Below are 16,842 nucleotides of genomic sequence, written 5' to 3' on the forward strand. Positions count from 1 at the left end.
TTGGTCATAGGTGCCGGCTCCTACACTGCTAATTCACAGCACCTCTGGACGATCAGACTGTCTCAGCCGTCCCCCTAAGAAACTGTATGTCACACAGACAAGTGTGTCCGGATGTGCGGGGAGGAGTCGGCAGACAACATGGTTGTCTCCTTCTTCTTGGGGATCTAACTCAGATCACCAGACTTAGCAGCAAGTACTTTTTTGGTTGTTATTGTTTTACCCTTTGGGTCATCTCTATGGCCCTTGTTGTTTGTTGAGGCGGGGTCTCACATAGCCAAGGATGACCCTGAATTTTTCATCTTCCTGCCTCCACTTTCCTGGTGCAGGTTTACTGCTTGCATGTTTGTGAGGATCAAACCCAGGGCTTGATGCCTGCTAGGCAAGCACACTAATCAGCTGAGTTTCACCCCCAGTCCTCTTCTGCCCTTCGAGAGTCCTTTTCTATTAGAGTCCCAGTTTCTCAGGCAGGGGAAGGCAAATGTACAGGCTTTCCATTCTCAGCCTGAAGTCCACAGCCTACACATTGACAACAGACATAATAACAGGGTCCTCAGAGCTCTGCCATTGCCTCTGTGAAGGGTCCTTCACCTGTACGGTCCTGGGTTCCCCAAATGTAAATGTGATGGTGCTGGTAGCAGAGGGGAGATCGACAGCCAGAGGGGTGCCCACAAGAGGATGAGCATCACCCAGGCTGGGTTATAAGCTCCACAGTAGAATGCCAGTTCAGAGGACCAGCCTTTTACCTGGCAGACAGCGGACACTCTCTGGCACTAAGTGCTGGTAGGTATTGAACACTCCTGCATTGGAGATGACGACGGGGCAATAGATGTTCACCAGCTCATGTCCCTTCTTGACACTGACACCTGTAGACACAAGAATATGGCTGAGCTTCTGTGAGCTCCTGATGAAAAGAAGGATAGGGGTGCAGTGAACCTAGGGGATCACACACGTCAGACAAGTGCTATACTACTTAGTTATATCCCAGCCCTTAAATGAGTTATTTTTTTCGCTGGCACAGAGGCTGCCCTTTAATCTGATTCTCCATATCTCTTTTAAGTGGTGTGTGAAATTTATTCACACTGAACCCCAAGTTTGCATTTGCACCATTTAAATCAAATCAATGTTGGGTCTGGAGGTCTAATTAGCAGCTAGGTGAGAGAAAGGAATCACAGAGTCATGGGTGTCTGTAAAATGAAGGCACAGTCAGGCGGTGGTGGCTCACGCCTTTAATCCCAGCACTTGGGAGGCAGAGGCAGGTGGATCTCTGTGAGTTAGAGGCCAGCCTGGTCTACAAGAGCTAGTTCCAGGACAGAAACCAAAAAGCTACAGAAAAACCCTGCCTCAAAAATCCAAAAAAAAATTTAAAAAAAAAGATGATAGGCGCACGAAGAGGGAAGGTTATTTTGTTTTGGCAGAGCAGAAGGAAGTTCTCTTTTTGGAGTTCACAGCTGAAAGAAGGTCAGTGAGCTTCTCTGAGCTAGCACGTTTTCACCCTGGCCTTTGACTCCGGAGTCTCATTGAAAGAAGAATGATAGAGATTTAATTAAGAGCTTATTTGTCAGCAATGACATAGCCAGTGCCTGCAGGAACAGTATTCCCACATGGCGGTGGACTGAGGAGGTCGGCTGCTGCCAGAGAAGTGGACCAGAACTGTGGAGCCACATTCGCTGGCTAAAACAGCAGCAGATTAAAGTGCAGCCTCTGTGCCAACAGAAAAATAACTCACTTAATGGCTGGGATATCACTCAGTGGTACTGCACTTGTCCAGCGTGTGTGAGCCCCTAGGTTCAATGAACCCCTAACCTCCATAAAATAAAATCGAGGAAAACATGACATACATTTCTCTCAGAGCTGAAGCTATAGCTATGGCATGGTGACATATGCCTGTAATCCTAGCATTTAGGGGGTAGAAGCAGGACAACCAGGAGTTCAAAGGAGACCCTCAGGTATCCAGTAAATTTGACGCTAAGTGTGGATCACATAAGACCTTCTCTCAAGAGATTAATTCTGTCTGTAGCCACGTTAACCAGATGACTCCTAGTGCTCCTCTAATCAAAGCAAACCCCAACACACACACTACTCCCTAGCCTCAAATGCTTCTGTGGTGGCCGTCTCTAGCTCTTCTCACCCACAAATAAGGTCTTGCTTATCTTTAGCCAAGTGCTCCCATCTCAAGAACACTGGTTCTCTGAAGTCCCGGGCCTCCCTCACTGCTGCCAAGTTCTACGTCCTCAGTGCTCCCATCACTCAGCTTCATGAATCACAAGAGTTTCTGTGGTCCGCTATAGCCAATGTGTCCAACCTCATCTCTGGCCACTCTCACAAAACCCTCATGACAATCCTGACCTGTTGTAACAACTGATTTTCTTCCTTTGTTCTGTGTGGTGGTCAGGGTGCTGCAGCCCACAAGTGGAGCTCAGAGGACAACTTACAGGGACAATTCTCTCCTTCCAACATGTCAAACTGAGGTCATCAGGCGTAGTGGCTGGAATATTTATCCACTGAGCTGTCTCACCAGCCCAGACCCCAGGCTCTTACCCTGAATGGACAGGCTGGTTCAGCTATAAAGACATATCAGGTCCACCCCAGCCCAGCGACCCCTCAGCTCAGTGCAGGTCTATCTTTCTTTTTTTTCCCTCCAAGACAGTGTTTCTCTGTAGCTCAAGCATGCCTGTAACTCAAAGAGATCCACGTGCCTCTGCCTCCCGAGTGCTGGGATTAAAGGTGTGTGCCATCACCGCCAGACTATTAAAGGTCTTACCACAGGCTCTCCCAGCAGAGTCCAGCAGCACACCCTGTACGGGAGCATTGGTGAGGACAGCACCCCCGGCACGCTGAATCAATGGGATGGTATGGAAGGCAATCTCACTGGATCCTCCTCGGGGGTAATATGCTCCTTGTATGTAGTGGTCAACCAGCAGAGCATGCATTGAAAAGGTGGTGTGGCTGGGGGTTACGCCTACAGAATGAAAGGAGAGACAAGATGAGCAGGCAAGAGTGGTCACTTGGCACCATTCTGGAAGAAGCCGGGCTACTTGTGAAGGGTTATGTGAGTCCATCCCAGGATCCCATGCTCCTTTTGAGCTTAGTGGGATATAAATACACTCCCTGAAAACACTATCCTGCTGACACCAAGGAAGTCACTGACACTGATGGCTAAAGAGATAACTTGCCCTTGAGCAGTGTGACAGTCTCAACCTCAAAGCTGAAATGGAAAGATCACTGAATCAAAGCCAGACTAGCCTACAGAGAGTTCCAGACCAGCCTGAACAAAGTCAGAACCTGTCTCAGGGGTGAGCGATGTGGAGGAGAAAATGCACTGGGGTTGTAGCTCAATTAGCAGGGTGCTTTCCTAGCATGCAGGAAGGCCTGGGTGTGCTCTCCAGCACCACGAACCCAGGCTTAGTGGCACAGAGCTCTAATCCTAGCACTGGGAGGTGGAGGCAGAAGGATCAGGATTTAAGGGACCCTTCACTATAAGAATTCAAAGCTTGCCTGGAAGACCCTGCTTCCAAAAAGGAAGAGAAAAGAAAAAAGGAGAGAAGAAGAAAAGATAAAATGGAGAAGAAAATCTTTCAGAAAGTAGATAAAAAAGAATTTCTACCAGATTCCAGCAGGGGGCAGACTTCTTAGTCCTTATCCACAAACTCCAGCAGGCCTGGGTCTATTCTGGCTTGACAGCTAGGTAGATGGGGAAGAAAGACCAAAAGTTGGGAGAGCAGCTGAGAAGAGCCTGGGCCAGTAGCACCCACCGTAAGTGGGGAAGATGTAGCTGAGAACGGCCTGGAGCTCAGGGGAAGCCCCAAGCTGCTGCAGGACCTCGGCCAGGCTCTGGGTAGATGCTCGGCAGAAGGGAGAGAAACGAGTCAGCAGCCCGAACTTGTTGAGGAGCTGAGTCAAGGGCAACGGGAGGAACTTCAGTAGGATGGCATGAGGGGCTCCACGGGCCACCACCTGGGGGAGAAAGAGTAGGGTGATCTCTGGAGCCCATGTAGGCTGACTCCTCTCCTATAGCCGGCACTGACTGCAGGCCCGGCAATGCTTACTCATGTCTGAAGTTTTGAACTTAAAAACAATTTAAGCTGGGGGTTGGAGAGATGGCTCAGAGGTTAAGAGCACTGGCTGCTCTTCCATAGGTCCTTAGTTCAATTCCCAGCAACCACATGGTGGCACACAACCATCTGTAATGAGATCTGGTGCCTTCTTCTGGTGTGTGGGCATACATGCAGGCAGAAAACTGCATAATAAATAAATAAAAATCTTTTAAAAAAATATAAGCTGACGGGCATGGTGGCTTAGGCATGTGATCCCAACAGTTGAGATGCTAAGGCAGGAGAATTGCTATGAGTTCAAGGGCAACCAGAGCTATACACCGAAGCCAGGACTGTATAGCAAGACTGTCTTCCTCATCGCAACACAACAACAATAACAACGACAACAACATGGCCCCAGATTTTTCTCCTTCTTCCTACTCAAATGAAAATATATTTGTTTTTCCATTTCCTGCTTAAAATATTATTTTTAGATATATATATAGAGAGAATCCAATATATCCCAGTGACCATGACCAATTAATCCTCCTGCTCCTCTCTCTGAGTGCTAGCATTATATGGTAGACCACTATGCTCAGTTTATGGGGTGCTCAGAAGTAAGTCAGAGTGTCCTACATGCTAATAAGCATGAGCCACAATCCTCAGCCCTCAAATTCCTTCCAAATATTCCGGTCCAGAAGCCAGGTGTGATGGCATACACCCAGCAGAGGCAGGTGGATCTCTGTGAGTTCCAGGCCAGCCAGTGCTACACTGTGGGACTCTATCTCAAAAATCACAAACTAACCAAGAGTCTGGCTCCTCTCAGAGGACATCTGACTTCCTCAAAGCCTGACTCCCCAGGGGTGCCATCTAGAGGCCGGAGTGAGGGCGGCAGCTGAAGAGCCAGGCAGGGCACAGGCATATACAAGTGTACACTGCATTCAGGACAGACATGACCAGTCCTTCCTGCCTGCCTCCCACCTCAGTTCCTCCCAACCAGGTCCTTCACCAATGAAACAGTCAGTCTTGTTGGGATGAACTGTGGATGCTGAGTGGGGTTCATGCTACCTTAACTAGCTCCATGTACTTGTCAATGACAGCTTCTTCCTTGGGGAACTTCTCCTTAAGGCCCTGGATGTACTGTTTCCTCCCACTGTACATGGGGAACTCCTTTCGGCCACCGGGCCCTTCTAGTATCATCAGGTCATAAGGAGAGGCCATGGGAGCCCAGTCTAGCTGCCCTTCAGTGATCTGGTCCAAGATAAAACGGCCAATGTTGCCCTCCCGCATGCGTCCAACATAATGGATTCCTGTTGGGAAACAAAATGAGGTACAGAGAGAATAAAATTGTTCCCTGGAAATGTGCCAAGTAAGGAAGAGGTTTCCCTGCCTGGCCAAGTTCATGCCCAGAGAGGGCTGCCCACCCGTTCTATAAAAATCTACTAGAACATATACCACCCAATCCTTGCCAAGCCAGACAGAAATGGAGATGCCCAGAAAGAAGCTGGGACCTCAAAACATACAAGTTACATACAAAACTCCAAATTATCCCATTGTGCATACGCAATATCATGCCATAGAACCCGTTCCTAGCCTCCCAAAGACAGATCCAAGTTTCCAACCCTTTTCCGCACAAGCCTTACCAGTGTCAAATTCAAGACCATTTTCTCTGAAGGTATGACAGCAGCCCCCTGCCTTGGTATGCTGTTCCAGGACAAGGACTCTTTTGCCAGCTTTAGCCAGAATCGCAGCTGAGGCCAGCCCCCCAATGCCACTGCCAATCACCACGGCATCCAGCTTCTCTGGTACTCGGCTGGCTGAGAATGCTGGAGAAGGGAGGAGACAGAGGGTGTGCTTCTCAGACAAGAGCAGGGAGGCAGAGAAGGCAGAGAAGCCAGGAGGGAGGTATCCAGCTTATAGTATGGAGAACCCTCTAAGGCAAACTGGGCACGCTGGCGCACTACTGGGATTCAAGCACTTGGAAGGTGGGTTAGGAGTTCAGGGTCATCTTCAGTTATACAGATGACCTGCAGGACAGCCTAGGCTCATTAGACCCAGTGTTAAAACGGGACAGAAAGAGAGACGACCCCTGTCTAGGGCACTTTAGCAGAGAACTCTTGATTAAAATGGCTCGAAACATTTTTCCAGAGAATACTCAATCCAGGCAGTAAGATTAATCAGTGATGCGATGGATCTTAACCCCTCCTATGTACCTGGCATTTTCATACCTTTCAAAGAAAGTAGGAAGCAGCTGACTACCAGAAAGAGGGCAAGAGCACAGGCATTGTTATCTAAGTGCAGACATTTCTGTGAATGCGAACACGGAAAGAAAAGAACACGGGGAGGGAGGAGCCTGTGCTGGGGGCTCTGGGAACTGGGCTTCTTTGGAAGAGGCAGGTCTGTGAATGCCAATGGAGCTGGGGCAGGCAGGGCTGCTCAGAGCTGTTACTCTGAGAGTCACAGCACCAATCTCACACAGACCACTGGTGTGGAAGTCACCTGACAGAACCAACCTAGAAAGCTCTTCCAACACAAGACCTGAGTTTGTTGTTTCTCCTGCTCTCTTCCTTCATTTCCCCTTTCATTCTTTCCTTTCTGGGATTCATTGATGTGGGTTTTCTGGAGACAGGGCTTCACTGTGCAGCCCTATAGGGCCTGAACTCCCTGTGTAGAGATCCACCTGCCTTTCCTCCCTACATGGGGTTACAGGAATGTGCCACTAGGTCCAGACATCTGTTCATTAAAAATCCCTGCCCAGGGCAGATGCAGGGGCGCACAGCTTCAGTTCTGTCACTCAGGAGGTAGAGGCAGAAGACTGTCAGTGAGTTTAGTGCCAGCCTGGTTTATATAGAAAGTTCCAGTATAGACAGGACTACAGAGAGAGACACTGACTGAAAAAAAATAATTATTGCCGCTCAGGCCCTGGTTGCTCACATCTGTAATCCCACCATCTGTAATCTCTTTCTTAAGGCAGTAGAATCAGTGGGAATTTAATTTACAGTTGGCCCATATAGCAAGTTCTAAGATAGCCTAGGCTACAAGTATGAGATCTTTGCCCCTCTCCTAATCTACAAATAATAACAATAATAAAATACCTGGATTAGTACACCTTAGGAAGTAGACACTCAAGGATTAGGAATACATCGTCAGTCCCCAGTAAGTAGTGGATTGAGGTAGCCTAGGCTAAAGTTTACAAGCAAGAGTCCCCTGGAGGTCAAACAAGAGATCCTTGTTTGTTTTTTGAAGGTTTTACATTTGAGAGTTTTGGTTATATGGTGTTTGTTTAGACAGTGTCTCTCTGTGTATTCCAGCCCGGAATGGCTAGTTTGCACCACTATGCCCAGCTCCAACACTTTTTTAGTATCTTGAAGGCCGGGCATGTTGGTCCCTGCTTGTAATCCCATATTCCCGAAGGCAAAAGCAGAAGGGCTGCTCCGAGTTTGAGCCTGGGCTTCATGGTGAGTTTGAAGCCAGTTCTGATCCAAAAGTGAGACTTGTTTCAAAACCACAAAGACTAAAACCCTTTTGAGCAACTCTACTCGTGTTTTACAGATGTTGGGTTGGTGAGGAGTGAGTGGTGTTCTTATCCCGAAGCAGTAGTGAAACTCTGAAAGTTTATAAAGCTTTAATTCTATGAACTGGGACTACACTTTGCCTATCAAACCACTTGTTGGGAAAATATTCTTTACTGCTCCCCATACACTGCAGCTTGCACTGGAGCATAGGGAAAAGTTGGTTCTAGAACCAAGTAGGTGAAAGGCCTCTTATTCATTGTGACCTGTTACCTGAACAGATTCCAGTTGGAAGGGCTGGGTCTAGCCAATGTGCCAAGAGTCGTGCCCGCACCCAGGAGCAAAGAATACTAAGACGTGAGTTCTCTCGTGCAAGTGAGTTTTCCCAGCAATTTGGGGGGGGGGGGTGACAGGGTTTCTCTGTGGTTTTGGAGCCTGTCCTGGAACTAGCTCTTGTAGACCAGGCTGGCTGGCCTCAAACTCACAGAGATCCGCTTGTTTCTGCCTCCCTAGTGCTGGGATTAAAGGCGTGTGCCAGCATCGCCAGGCTGCCCAGCTCTTTTCTAATGGGCAGACAGGTCCGTGCCTGCATGAGACAACCTGAGAGCAGTCCTGAAACCCACAGTCCCTCCTGCTGACCTTGTTTGAGAACCTTCTTCCTGGCCTCCTTGTCGGTCACCAGGGGTTCAGGTGGCCGCTTGACGTCCTCGGAGAAGGGGTTCGGGGAGTTTCCGCCAAAGAGACCAAGGTAAATCCTGCGGAGACCCTCCAGCATCATCAAGGCCAGCAGCAGCACTGCCAGCAGCAGCACAGTGAGCCACATATTGCTGCCAGGGCAGGGAAGAAAGAGTCCTTTCCGTCTGAGCTCTACTTTTATGGCTGAAGCTCCGCCCCAATAGTTTGTCTTTAAAGGAACAACTAGCAAAGCATGATTGAAGAACTTTGACCAATGCGCAAAGCTGATGAAGCTTGTCTTCCTGGCTCTTTCTACGACGTGTGCGGTGTGGGATTTGCATTTCCTCCTGGGAAATGTAGTTCTAGCAGGGGACAGGCGCTGCTGAAGGACTGCACGATAAGGCTCCGCAGGGGCTGTGGGACCCTTACTGGAACGTTGGGTACGCGTTAGGTAAGCCAGGGGTGGGAGGACGGAGATTGGGGTTAGGGGGACAATGTGGGATGGAAATGTTCACCGTGGGGCCACACAAGGCTGAAAGTTGCAGGTCTGAGGGCGATCGCGTTGGGAGGCAGAGAAGACCTGGGTTTTGGTGCCAGTTCTGCAATGGATTCGCTGAAACCTCGGAGGCAATTCATTGCTTTCCTCCTCTTTCCCTTACAAGCAGTGAGAAAGTTTTTGTCCCCACACAGCCTCCACCGGTCTGGGTTACTTGATGAGTTGAGAGCCCAGTTGAGAAACTGGGCAAGTGCTCTCCTGGTCTGTAACTCACTGCTGAAAACTGGTCCCTGAAGTTGCCCCTAGCTGGATCCCCTAATCACAACTACTCTGAAAGGGGCCTTTAAGTACAGAGCCACCTAGGAACAAGACTTAAGAAAGACCATCAGGGATCATCATGTCCCTGTGTCCATTTGCATTTAAGGATAAACCAGCTTCTAAATGACCTCTTTAAGTTAGCTCCAAAGGACAGTGTAGCTATCCTACCCTCTTAACGTTGCCCTTTGAGAAAAGTAGGTCCGAGATAAGTACTTGATTTGAGACTGTTTTTATAGGAAGCCCATTTCCTCAAACAGCAGCCATGGGGGGGGGGACTTCATAACTGAGGGTTTTGTCCCTTTCACTGGCCCCAGCAGCGCTCCAGTGGACCACTGAAAGCAGGGCGTGCCTCTGTGATGCTTGGTTTGCTTCCCACACAGTGAGAGGAAAACCTTCCTGAGCCTGCCCAGCAAACCTCCCTGTGCCCCTGCCAGGTTAGCTGGTGTGTGTGTGTGTGTGTGTGTGTGTGTGTGTGTGTGTGTGTGTGTGATCCTGTGCTAAGAAGGGAGGAGAGGAAAAGAGGTGGCTGCTGAGGTTCCAGGTTGAGAAAGCTAGTTTCAGGGGATGCTGCAGGTCAGGGACTACCACATCATTCCTAGATCACAGCCCAAAAGCTGTCAATGATCCCAGTTTGTTACTGGCAGCCAGACTCTGAGCAAGGTAGATCAGATTCCTCCAGTCGAGAGCTGACTCTGTGGAGATGCCTGTCTCCCGCCTTAGTCCTCCGAGCCTGTGAAGTATGACTGTCGGTTGTGTGAGAACCCTCCAGCCACGTTTTTCTTCCCTTGGTATTAAGGGTAGAATCTAGTGTCCTGCCGCTATGGTACAACCCCGGCCTTTCCCCCGACTCCTTGGTGTGGGTGTGAGCATGCCTGCCATATGGAAACAGAGAGGCCCGAGGAGGACTGCCATCGCCCTGTGCTGTCTCTCTGTGCCTTGTGCCTTTGAAGCTGGGTCCCTGACAGAACCCGGAACTAGGCCCATCAACCGGTAGTCATTACATCTTCATCCCCTATTGCAGCATGAATAATAAAACCCAGAGACAGATATTGGGGTTCAACCTGAAAACCAGAAAAGCAAAGCAACCAAATCATTAGAGAAGTCTTACCTCTACCAAGACTGGGCAACTGCACACTAAGCAGACAAAGCAGCCTAAGCCTCTCTGTCCTCCCATTTTATATTCCCTCTAGTGCTAGGATTAAAGGTGTGTGACTCCCTAGTTAGTATTGGGATTAAAGGCATGTGACTCCCTAGTTAGTATTGGGATTAAAGGTGTGAGCCACCACTACCTGGATTTGTTTTTGCATTAATCTTGTGTAGCCTAGGGTGCCCTTGAATTCACAGTGATCCGTTTGCCTCTGTCTTCCAATCCTGGGATTAAAGTGATGTGCCACCACTGCCTGACCTCTAATGGCTTAGCTTTGCCCTTCTCATCTTTAGGCAAACTTTATTTATTAAAATATAAGTAAAATATGTATTTTATTTATGTATTTCCCCCTTTTCTCTTAAATAAAAAAGAAGGCTATAACTAATATAAAAACTATATACAGTAATTACAATAACTATGCAATATATAGGCAATAAGTATATCAACAATGTCTAGTCCATTTGCATTTGACAAATTCTGAACAAATACTCCATATCTACCCTACCTTAGTGAGTCCAAAGTCTTATACCTAATTTACTTTTTATTATAACGTGCTCTGTATCTGGTAAACAAGGAAAACTATAACTATAACTATCTAGCCTATAACTCCCTCAAAGACCCAAGAAGGAAATAACATTAACTGAGTAAGCAGGAAGAGCAAGCAAGTGACTTCCAAAAACGTGAGTGATGACAGAAACAGCTGGCTTCCTGGACCATCACCCAAAGTTCCTCTGCAATGTTTGGCAGTCACTTTCTTTTGTGTCCTGCTTGTCCAATTAGGACAGCATGCTGTCAGCTGTTGAAGTAAGAGTATTTTCTTGACCAGTGGCTTACTTTTGCCACAAAGAAAGTAAACTCCTTGTGAAGTTTCTTTGATGCCCATCATCTTCTCTGAAGTAGATTGGTGCTGCCTGGAGTAAAGAAAGTAAACTCCCTGTGAAGTTTCTTTGGTGCCCATTATCTTCTCTGAAGTAGATTGGTGCTGCCTGGAGTAAACATATCTCATTGTCAAAAAAAGAAAAAAAAGGAACCTAGGTTGTTAAAACATCTTAAATGCCATATTCTGTTTATCTCAGAAGTCTTTGAAGATGACCTGCCTATATAATATATATCTTTGTTTGATCTTGAAAACATACCCAATGTGACTACAGGTTTGATTATACTAGGTGATTAACTACTAACCTGCATTTTCTTATTATCCTAAACACTTGGTAATAATAATTTTCAAGGACTAGAAATTTGCATTATGTTGTTAAATGAGTTATATAGGTACAATACCTTGAACAAGAGTAGAAATATATGTGCAGCATGTTTTAACAAAATTCATCTCACTATACAAAATTTGTATACAATATACAAAAGTCCAATTCAATGTAGATCATTTAAAACTAGTAATTGATTTTTAAAAGTAGATTCGATAATCTACCTTTTTATCCTATCATATCTATATTTCCCTTTTTTCTTTTAAAAACAAGAACTTGAATCTAATTTCCTTTGTTTAGCTTTTTTCCTGATCACCAACAGTAACTTGTAACTAATGCCCTAAATAATGAAAAATATCCATAATTCCTTGAACAACCAAGCACCACCCACCCCACCTCTTGGGAATGTGGACATCATATTCTTAAATTTACTTCCTGATGTCTGGGGGCTATGGTATCTTTAGGGTATCCCGAAAAGAAAAATTTGGCTTAATTGTCAAGTCCTGGGAGAGGTAGCTGTGTCATATTTTTTTTTTTTTGCCCACTCTATATGTGATGGGACAATGCAGAGCTTGTCTCAAGTCCTGGCTTGAGTAGTCTATTGGACGAGGGGGGGGGGTGGCACACGCCTTTAATCCCTGTACTTGGGAGGCAGGGGCTGGCTGATCTCTGTGAGTTCAAGGCTAGCCTGATTTACAAGAGGTAGTTCCAGGACAGCCAAAGATACACAGAGAAACCCTGTCTTGAAAAAATAAAAACAAACGAGCAGGCCGGGCGATGGTGGCGCACGCCTTTAATCCCAGCACTCGGGAGGCAGAGGCAGGCGGATCTCTGTGAGTTCGAGACCAACCTGGTCTACAGAGCTAGATCCCAGGACAGGCTCCAAAGCCACAGAGAAACCCTGTCTCGAAAAACCAAAAAACAAACAAACAAACAAACGAGCAAACAAAACAAAACAAAAAAACCCAAAGAGTAGTCTGTTAGCCTGGATCATCTCAGCTAGCCACCTCAAAATTATTCTGCACACTTTGTAGTCCAAAACCTATCCTTAATGGTGTTTTTTAACTTAGTGGTATTATCATAGTCCTGGAGGAGTCATCATTGTGGGGCCCCACCCTCCTTGTGGAGATTTCAAAGGTCACTGTTAAGGCGTGTTCATGGTTCAGTAAAGAAAACTGATAGATACTCAAACCCCAAATCATGTACAGGAAGGTAAATAAAACCATTTTCTATAATTGCTCAGTACTCTATATGACCATTAACATCATGACAAAATGTTTAATATATATATAATCAGTATAATATATATAAAATATATAATAAATATAATATATTATACATTAAGAAAAGATGTCAAAGGGTCAATATAAAATCAAAGGATTATGAGATTAATAGCAATAAAATAATCCTTAAAGTTTTGTTTTTCTTCTGTCCCATATCAGGTGGCTCTTCTGACATGAGACAAAGATTTTGAATTTCATTTTAATAAGCATGCTGGGTTTAGAGAAGGAGAGATCCACACTCCAACTCCAAATCCAGTTTTAATTTTTAATTAGACTGTGACTACAAAAAACTATTTGAATTATATATCTGTAGAGAACAGCAGAAACAAACATCTGGTAAGATTTATGAAATTTTATCCTATTGAAAATGTGATATTCCAATAGGCCAATTTACTCTTTTTATTAAGACATTTTTTTCTGAATGATTTGTCCTTTTTCTTCAGATGTCTCATTTGCCCAGTGGTCTTCAGATTCCTTAGCTGGATACCCTTATTTCCTGAAAAGACAAACAAAACCCTTCCCCAACCAGAATTTTTTGGAGATTCTCTTTTGGCGCTTTAAATCTGATGAAATGAAAAGCATTTGTTAGTATTATAGGTTAGTTCAGATTAAAAGGTCATGATGTTTGATGAACTAGCATCTCTTCTCATTAAGAGGTGTATCTTGTTTAAATGGAATCTTTATCAATTTTGATGGTATCTATAGCTTTTCTTCTCCTGTGGAAACAAAAGCAAACCTAACACATCTCCTGGTTTCTATTCAGAGGTCAATACATCATTAAAGTGTATCGGCTGATTTAATTCCACAGTTGTTTCTCCACAGCTGTTGTTCCTTTCTCATTAGCATTTAGAAAATTCAAAGTTAATAAAGCATTATGTAACCTGGGGGTATTTGTCATCACTTTCTGTTTTTTATTTAACATATCCTTTAGAGCTCTGTTTGATCTTTCTATAACTACCTGTCTTAAAGGATTGTGTAGTATGCTTTGTATTATAATAAGCAAAAAACTGTTTCATTTTCTTAGAGACATATGCTGGAACATTGTCTTTATTTATCCAGATATATTTATGATGGCCATAACTTCTAGCAAATGTGTGATTACCAAATCAATCTTTTCTGAACACAAAACAGTTACCCATTGAAAACCTGACTAGGTATCAAAGACGTGGTATACATTCTACAAAATGGAACACCTCCATCTGCCAGATTTCATTCCTTTGAGTGCCCTTTGGGTAGCTTCCTGCAGATAGTGGTGTTTCGTTGTATAAGGAACAAGTAGGACATTTCCTTATAGCTCCTTGGCTTGTTGACATGTAATAGAAAAGTCCTTTTTTTTTTTTTTTTTTTTTGGTTTTTCAAGACAGGGTTTCTCTGTGGCTTTGGAGCCTGTCCTGGAACTAGCTCTTGTAGACCAGGCTGGTCTCGAACTCACAGAGATCCGCCTGCCTCTGCCTCCCGAGTGCTGGGATTAAAGGCATGCGCCACCACCGCCTGACTCAGAAAAGTCCTTTTCTAAACCTTTGCTATTCTCATGATGTTTATGAGATTCTGAGCCCTTAAGCACATTTCCAATCGATAATTGATCAATTTCTTCATTACCTTGTGATAGAGAACCTGGCAGACTCATACAGGATTGGACGTGTGTTATGTATATAGGATGATGCCTATTCCTGATTACATCTTGTACCTGAATAAACAATGAAGTCAATTCTGTATCATCTGGTATAAATTCAGAGGTTTCAATATGTTAGACAACTCTTTCTGCATATTGCGAATCAGTAACTATGTTGAGAGGTTCTTTAAAATCCCTTAGAACCATGAAGATAGCATATAATCCTGACTTTCGGACAGAATCATAGGGCTTTTTTTCACTTAAGTATTCTGATTTGTAACCTGCCTTTACTGATTTATTTGCATCAGTATAGAATGTAGGGGCTCCAGTTATTGGTGTGTCCCGTACAATGTGGAAAAGGATCTAATTAGTTCTCTTTATAAGTTGAATTCTCTTGCTTTTGAGATAATTGTTGTCAATCTCTCCCAAGAAATTACTACAAGATCTTTGCCAAGGTTCCCTTTCTTCCCATAATTTGTTAATTTTGTCATTTTTAAAAGATACTATGATTTCTGTTGTGTCCTACTTGATGAAGTCTCAATTTTTCTTTTAAAAGTAACTTGAATCTTTTTCCACATAAATTTTAATTTTTTTACTAGGTTTCTGCAGTAAAAAGATCCATTCTAAGATAATATCTTCCATCTGCTTTAAAATTCCTGTAGGGGAATGTTTGGAGGGTAATATGACCAGAATGCAGTTAAAATTTGGATCCACATGATCCATGTATGTCTTCTGTAATTTCTCTTCAATCAAAGACAATACTCTCTCAGCTTCAGCTGGGATTATTTCAGTCCTTGTCACCATCTAAGGTTTTGTTTAAATGAATTAGTTCATCAGGTTTTATCCCAATAGTGGCCCTGAGCTGGGAAATGTCTCCTAACAAACGTTGGATGTCATTAAGAGTCTGAAATAGATCTTTCCTAATTTGTACCTTTTAGGATTTAACTTTCTGTAACTCTATTTTGTAACCTTAATAATTAATAGAATCTCCTCTTTGTGTATTTTTTTTTTATTGCTGAAATAAACACCATGAGCAAAAGGAACTTGGAGAGGAAGGAGTTTAGTTCATCTTAGAGCTGGCAGCCCATCCCTGAGCAAAGTCAGGGAAGGAACCTGGAGGCAGGAACTGACACACAGCCTTAGAGGAACTCTAATGCTTACTAACTTTCTCCTTGGGATCGCATTCAGCCTTCAGTCTGCTTTCTTATACATCCCAAGACCTCCCTGGACATCCTGCCCACAGTGGCTGGGCCCTCCCTCATCAATTGTAAGTCTAGAAAGTATCAGTCAGACAGACTGGCATTAAGGAAGCTTCCCACGGTGCCACTTCTGCTATGTATTAAGTAACTGAGCCACATTGCCTCCTTGTCACCCAGCCAGAATTTCTCCCTGGTACCTGTCAAGCTCCTCTATCTGTCCTTCAGTTTCTTAAATCATCTGAAAACTCCACACTGCTAACTAGAACATTTTTCTTGTCACAGATCCTCCCACCCCCCTTTCAAAAAACCTGAGTATACTCTCCATTAATTTTCAGGAATCACCTGAACTGGTTCTCCTGACATTTTCTAATACCAGGATTGGGAACATGGATCTTTCCAGAATGTGTGCCCTGGTCTGAAGCTTCTGTCTGGAGTTGTATTGTCGACTAGATTCCTTGGCTTCATCATTCAGGCCACACTCCCTGCTGCCTCTGCCTTCATCATGTCCTCTGTATTCCAGCTTCTCCTGGTGCTCTTGGTTAGTTTTCCCCTCCTTTCGGCTCACTCAGGTGCTTGTGTTTTGAAGGACTCAGCTCACAGGCTTATATTCCTTCCTAGCTTCCCCAGTGGATCGGCTCTTCCCACTGCACACTGATAGCTCCTTCTGTCTGCCTCATCTTGATCTCCAGCATGACTTGTTCTGACGTCACTGTGATCTCCGCAAGAAAATTAAGCCCTGAGAATCAGCCAATGGTGTCCTATCTGCCTAGTATGGGTAATACCCTCCACCTCCACCCCCATTACCCCACCAGGGATTTGGGGGTCAAATTTCCTGTTGGAGGTGTATCTGCACCTGAGGCTCATACAGCTCTTCCAGGTCAAGAGTTGCTGAGACCGTACACCTGTTGACTCTTGTTCTCGAAGGCAGGACTTAAGATAGATTTTCAGGAACCAAGATGGACAGCAAGAAGACAGACACATGACATATTCCCAGGGTCCACAGAGCCTCTCCCTTTGGACTGCTGACAGTGTTCCCTGTGCTGGCAGACACAGCGGGATTTCTCTCACTTGAAAAGCTGCACTGGAAGGAGATGGCTCCCACACAGAAAGTCATTTGAGGTTGTCTTCTATAGGTAGACCACTTGAAGCATGTTTTTCTAGACTGTGTGGATGGTGCTGGCCCAGCTGAGGCGTCCACACCAGGGCTGGGCTCGCCTATGGAAGCACACGGAGTCTCAAGCAGTGCTCCCGTAGACTATTCTCAGATCGCTTTCTGCTCAGTTGCTGAAGGGCAGTTTCGTAATGGGAACCTGCTTGTCATAGATGCTAATAGTTTGTTTTCTGCTATGGATTACAGAAGCCACTTC

The 16,842-nt window shown here is 45.1% G+C and overlaps 2 protein-coding genes across 2 annotated transcripts in view; both read right to left on the reverse strand.

The window, feature by feature from the left end:
• The window catches only part of LOC101988580 (all-trans-retinol 13,14-reductase-like), a 10,195-nt gene extending 1,767 nt beyond the window's left edge, over window positions 1–8,428 (reverse strand). Inside the window, exons 1-6 of the mRNA XM_026787970.1 lie at window positions 8,183–8,428; window positions 5,675–5,857; window positions 5,100–5,341; window positions 3,753–3,954; window positions 2,762–2,959; window positions 737–863 (exon numbers count right to left, since the gene is read on the reverse strand). Of these exons, the coding sequence (XP_026643771.1) occupies window positions 737–863; window positions 2,762–2,959; window positions 3,753–3,954; window positions 5,100–5,341; window positions 5,675–5,857; window positions 8,183–8,366 (1,136 nt within the window). The 5' untranslated portion in view covers window positions 8,367–8,428. The remainder of the gene's footprint in view (window positions 1–736; window positions 864–2,761; window positions 2,960–3,752; window positions 3,955–5,099; window positions 5,342–5,674; window positions 5,858–8,182) is intronic.
• A 102-nt stretch (window positions 8,429–8,530) lies between these two features.
• Window positions 8,531–16,842, reverse strand: part of LOC101988855 (coiled-coil domain-containing protein 43-like) — a 57,949-nt gene continuing 49,637 nt past the window's right edge. The window contains exon 4 of the mRNA XM_026787971.1: window positions 8,531–8,646. Within this exon, the coding sequence (XP_026643772.1) occupies window positions 8,531–8,646 (116 nt within the window). The remainder of the gene's footprint in view (window positions 8,647–16,842) is intronic.

This window comes from Microtus ochrogaster (assembly GCF_000317375.1).
Source record: "Microtus ochrogaster isolate Prairie Vole_2 chromosome 14 unlocalized genomic scaffold, MicOch1.0 chr14_random_3, whole genome shotgun sequence".
NCBI classification, from domain to species: Eukaryota; Metazoa; Chordata; class Mammalia; order Rodentia; family Cricetidae; genus Microtus; species Microtus ochrogaster.